The following is a 5,849-nucleotide window of genomic DNA, read 5'->3' on the forward strand; positions in this document are numbered from 1 at the left end:
TGCTCCATCTTGCTCATAATCAGCTGCTCTCTTAGTGGAGCCACGGTTGCATCATTGCTTAGCCCTGTAAGCATTTGATGAGGTAAAACAAAATGTTTTCCCCTCCCCTAAAGGAACAGGAACAGGAAGAGCACAGCCACAACTACAAAAAGCCTGCTGCCTTCACCCAGTGTCAGGGGAAGGAGGACTTCTGCAGGGGGAGCCCTGATACCAGCCCACTTTAGCGCGCTTTGGGGTTGTATAGCTTGAGAGATGCCTGCACAGAAAAGTGAATTTGGGCTCCTCAAGACTCAGGTTTTGTTGCTGCTGGTGCTGAGCCTGTGCCAATGGACACAGCGAACTCTGGCAACACCATGCGAGGGGGGTGAGATGAGAATGGTCAGTAAGGGTGTAAAGAAATGCTGCCCTAAATGCGTCTCAGACACAGGTAAGGGAATGATGTGTCTTTTGTCTCTCTGCTTTTCTTTAGTGATTTGTGTCAGCCAGGGTATTGCAGTGTGGGGAGCAGGTGCATGTGTAAATGTATCTTGAGTAGCTGTGTATGCAAAACAAAACCACAAGGGCTTCCCTCCTGTCTGCCTAAATTCAAGATGTGCCTTCGTGTCAGGATGGATTCCTGTTTCAGGTTGGTTATATGTCTGTGCTTGCTCTGTAGCGGGAAAGGGAGAGTTAGTTTTCTGGGGGTTGGCCTTGCTCACTTGGGAAAAAGGTGTTCACGTAACTCCTGAGCCCTTGCTCCACTCAGACATAGTCTGGGGGCATTGACTGTCTCATTCAGACTTTGGAGGGAATGCAGGGCGTGATGCTCTCTGTTGCCTTTTGTAGTTTTGAGAGTGGGAAGATCCCATTTCATTCCCTCCATCCCTCTGACCTACGCTTGTCTGAGAAATGAATGCCCAGAAAAAGTCTCAGATGATTTCTAGTTTCCACAGCCTCGTCTAACCTGTATTCTTGCCTGACCTTAGAGCGGTGGTGTGATGGTACTGAATTCTCGCTTGTCTGTGACTTTGAGTCAAATGAAGAGACTGGAGGTGGAGCAGGCTGGCTGCAGGGGTGACAGGGTGACATCCCCGAGCCTGCTAGGCTGAAGGACAGAATTGATGACTCTGATGGCCTCTTCCATGGTCCCAGCAACAATCACAGTGTTCTCATCTAGCGCTGTCCAAAACAGCAGCCAGAGCTCAGTAGTAGGGACCATGTAGCTGTTTGCATCACCTTCAGCAAAGGATGCACCTTTCTGTTCTGCCTGTCCTAAAATAGGGTCCCATGGCCTCCTTGAGGTACATTGGAGGGTTTGTGTGCAGGAGGCAGCATATCCATTTCACAGTGGACATTGGAGCTGGTGGTGACCATGGAGGAGTGAAACAAGAGGCAGTGCTTGTAGGGTGAGAGAGGGATCCCTGCTGCTGTAATCCCCGCTGCTGTATGGGCTGCCTCTGTTCCGCAGCTGGAGGATTGCTTGATCCACGTTTTGTGTTCCAGTCTCTATCAGAAAGGCTAAAGTGGCCTGGAAGGTGACTCCCTTTCATTTAGCACTTGCCAGAAGTACTGTGGAGACCCCACAGCATTCCCCTTCCCACTGAGATCAGGTCTTTCAGCATGAGGTAGAAGAGTCATTGCTTGGTGAGATCAACTCTAGGATCGACTCTAGACTCATCTACTAGTAATACACTGAGAGAAGCATCCCACAGCTGTTTCTTTTCTTCTTTTCTTTTTCTTTTTCTTTTTCTTTTTCTTTTTCTTTTTCTTTTTCTTTTTCTTTTTCTTTTTCTTTTTCTTTTTCTTTTTCTTTTTCTTTTTCTTTTTCTTTTTCTTTTTCTTTTTCTTTTTCTTTTTCTTTTTCTTTTTCTTTTTCTTTTTCTTTTTCTTTTTCTTTTTCTTTTTCTTTCTGCCTTCCTTACATTTTGAAGACCAATAAGAAGAGACCGGCAATGAGCAGAGGAGGATGTGGGCAGCATCCTGGTGGCCCTGTACATTCCATCATCAATCTCAGGAAATGATCTCTGTTTGATCTTTGCCACTAACTGTGGGTTTTTAAGCATTTCTCTCTTTATTCTTTTTCCTTTAAGGTCACAAAACTTCCTAGTTGAATAGCATTTTTCCTCTCACTGGTCTCCAACTGGTGAAAGAATTACTTGATAGTGATGGGATCAATTTGCCAGTAGCACTGATGGTGAAAGCCATTTCTAGCCTCAGTTACAAAGGCCTAACTTCTCTCTTTCTTCTTGACAGCCAACAAGCCATGTGCAGAAATCGAGGACACGGACTGCAGATGTCCTCAGGGCTACAGCTGTGCTAATCGGGCCTGCGACTCCTGTCAAAAACTGCCTGAATGTGCAGAAGGCGAGGAGCCGTTTAAGCGTGGTAAATAAACAAAACAGGCTCTAAAAGGCAGAGGTCAATAGAAGGAGCTTGCTGATGGTTCTGTGTACTTACTATAGTCCCCTCTTGGGAAGTCTTCCAATGCAAGGGAGGAAAATGGCATTTATACCATGGCCTCAGAAGGTAACACCCATAGGTTTGCAAAACACAAAGCTGGCAAGAGCTGCTTATGTATTTCTCCAGGGGGGTGATTCATACTGCAGAAAGAGTGTAGAGGAAACACATCATCCTCACATTACCCCCACCTTCCAGTAAAAGCATTGACCACTGTTAATTCCTGTTCTCTTCTCTTATAGGCATTATTGACTACTCATTTGAATGTAAACCATGTGAGATGGGAACCTATTCTAATGTTAAGAATAGCTGGTGCCAAAACTGGACCGAGTACGTATTTATTGATGCTTTTTTTCTTTGGTAATATGCACAATACATTTATCATGATAAATCCTTAAATTGGAAAATTGCTTTTGCATCAAAAGTAAGGTCACCAATGACATTAGATGATTAAAATGATTTGTTTATTATTTTTTTTTAATTAAGCAAGAGACTTCTCTCTTCTCTGGCTTCTTAAGTAGTTTGTCCGAAAGCAAAACTTAAACTGCTATGGATTCATCCTGCTTCCAAGTCCAGCACAAACTGATGCAAAATTATTCCTAATGTGGACATCACTTGTAACAAAGACTAAAAAAAACTGTGCATGTAAACAATTGTAATAAAATGTTATTTTCTTGGGGAGCAGCCCTAATTTTACCTGCTCTGCTATAAAAAGGAACAAAGGAAATAAGCTGTGGAAAGACTGGAGGGGAGGAAGAAAGGGAGATGACAAAAAAAAGCTGGGGAGGAATGAAGGAAAAAGCCGGGACAATTCTAAATGTGACTCTCTTTCTTCTTTTAGTTGTGAAGGTTCTGGGTTTCTAACAATCAAGCGAGGCAACAAGACACACAATGTTGTGTGTGGCTTCCCTGTTGAAGGTGTGGAGCAAGGTACCTTCTCATGATGCTTTATTTCCTTGAGCCTCTACCTGCTCTCTGCATGTCTTTCGTTGTGGATTTGCGGCATGTTACCATCCAGAGCTTGCTATCATTCAAGATAGCTTTGAAAATGATTGTTGTGCTTCTTGCAATATTAATACAGGTAGAATTTTTTACCTAGGCAGAGAGTCCACCATTACAACAATGTCAGCAATGAAGAGAGAGAGGAGCCCAGCAAATGTCCTTGAAACAGAGCACGCAGTTTGCAAACCATCCATTTCCCATTGAACCTGCTGTTTTGCTAGATTTTCTCAGGAAGACAATAGCTTAGTAGGTCATCCTCTTCCTTTACAAGTACTCACCCAGTCCACAACACCCACAACTGAAAACGTGTTCAGCTGAAATCTGTTCATGGATCAGATTGCACAGGAATGACTGAGTATCAACGACAGCAAGTGTCACTGCTCCTGCTTCTGCCTCCCCTTTGACCCTATGGGGCAGTGGCACCTTTCAGATCTGGGCCCTTTGTTGAGGGAAATTGTTAGTCGTGTTGAGACAAACTGCAAAAAGGTGCTGCTTTTAATCTCCATGGGGCCGACACAAGTGTGAAAATTCGGCTCGCCGTAGTGCTTTTCAAGAAAACATTGAAGCCAAATCCATCAAAAGAGCAAAGCAGAGTAGACAGATCAAATAATAGCGCTGCTTTCTGCATGAATGCCTCTTTACCCACAGGTGGTGATACTGGCACTCTTGACTGGGAGCACCTCAGTTTTACTGAAAAAACCTACTCTGGTTTTATACCAGGCTTATCCATTGCCACAGAAAGGAAATCAGCCTTAAGATTTCCTTGGAAGCACTGCCTTTCCTTTACCAATTGCATATGATGATTTCTTTATATTTATTATATTTCTTGTAATATGATTTCTTAATCTTTATTCAATGTATTTAATTGCAGCTCGCGTTCCAGACGACTCTATGTATACCACCATCCTGGCCATCTTTACTGCAGTGGCTGTATTTGTTCTCATCTTGCTGACCTTCTTCTTGCATTTCTGCATCTGGTCACTGAAGAAAGAAAAATACCACGTGGTTGACAGTAAGTGCACCTTTGTGGGCTTCCCTGGGGCTTTTCAGTGGAGAACAACACTTTCATTGCTCCAGATTCAGAATGGAGTACATTAAGTTTAATAAATAGAGTACGAACTGATGTGCTGTGTGATTTGGTGGGTCTGTGTAGGGAAAGGTCTTGCGAAGACATGCGTGTGCAGTGCTTTTGCTTATTCTCACTGCAGATGTGGAACATAACTTCCCTAGGCTGCTGCTGGCTCCGCAAGCACCACACCACCGAGAGGAGACTTACAGCTGCCAGTTTCCGGAAGAAGAACATGGAGACAAAACACCAGAAGAAAAGAGTGGCTATTTCCACCCTCCGAGTCCGCACTGAAAACAGATAACTTGCAAAATGCCATGAGAATGAGGAACTGAGATCAGCTTAAAAAAAAATGAGGAAAAAAAAAAAAGGAGGGACTGGGTGCATAAAGCATCATTATGTACATAGCAATAAGGAGCAGGTTTGGGGGAATTTTGCTTTGTTTCTTCTCAACAAAACTCGTATTTAGAAACAGGAGCTGCTTAAATCAGTCTGACATTCAATTCAGCTGCACTGCTTTAGGCGATTTTCCTGAGTTGTGGGTTGCTTTTTTGTTGTTATTTGGTTGTTTTTCATTGATGCTCTTTTTAATATTTTTGGGACAAAAGACCCTTCTTGTTATTACTCCACTTTGCATCTTCTGCTGTGGTGCTCCTCCAGCCTGACTGGTGCCTGGCAGGCTGGTGTCCTGCCATCAGTCCCTCCAGGGCTGCAGGAGGTATGGAAATACCTGTGCCGAGCAGTCAGAACTACTACTCTTCTTTGGGCAGGCTTTGCATTCCTGCCGAGTGGCCCTTTTAGTTAGGCAGCAAAGGGCCTTTACTTTTAATCCATGAACTACTCCACTTTCCTACCACAACAGCACCTGCTGGCCAGTCTTGGTGCACAGAGGTGCCCAGGTGAGGCTGCTGTGGCCACGTTCTTTGTGTTTGCAGAGACTTTTCTATGCAAGCTCTGTCATCTCTTCCAGGAAAACTGGAAGAAGAAGGGAGTGATGTTTATCCTTGTTCTCCTCCACAACTCAGCTATCTTTGGTAGCTGGAGCATTGAATTAAATACAAGAGATTTCAGAAAGGCTCAAGGATCATGCTGTCTAGAGAAAGACACTTGACTTAGTGCACTCTTCTCACCTGGCTTATAGAGCAGAAAAAGATGGTGGGAAACAGAGAGAAGCCAACCACTTGTTCTTGATGCTTTTCCTTCCCGCTCCAGAATAAAAGGAACCAGGTGTTTTGCTGATGTATACCAGCATAGCTCCAGTGACTTGATCATCAGCTGAAAGATACTCCCTTTGATGAACATAGAACAACGCAGGATTTTTTATTAAAGCTTTCTCAAGTTTTGT

General features: G+C 43.9%; 1 protein-coding gene across 1 annotated transcript; it reads left to right on the plus strand.

Moving 5' to 3' along the window:
* The first annotated feature begins 244 nt into the window (after positions 1–244).
* Positions 245–4,927, plus strand: TNFRSF18 (TNF receptor superfamily member 18). The gene is made up of 6 exons (XM_032201627.1): positions 245–442; positions 2,233–2,364; positions 2,679–2,766; positions 3,278–3,366; positions 4,310–4,450; positions 4,647–4,927. Exons 1-6 carry the CDS (start codon positions 253–255, stop codon positions 4,796–4,798), a joined length of 792 nt encoding a protein of 263 aa, XP_032057518.1. The 5' UTR covers positions 245–252; the 3' UTR covers positions 4,799–4,927.
* Positions 4,928–5,849: the final 922 nt, after the last annotated feature.

Source organism: Aythya fuligula, chromosome 21 (genome assembly GCF_009819795.1).
Source record: "Aythya fuligula isolate bAytFul2 chromosome 21, bAytFul2.pri, whole genome shotgun sequence".
NCBI lineage: Eukaryota > Metazoa > Chordata > Aves > Anseriformes > Anatidae > Aythya > Aythya fuligula.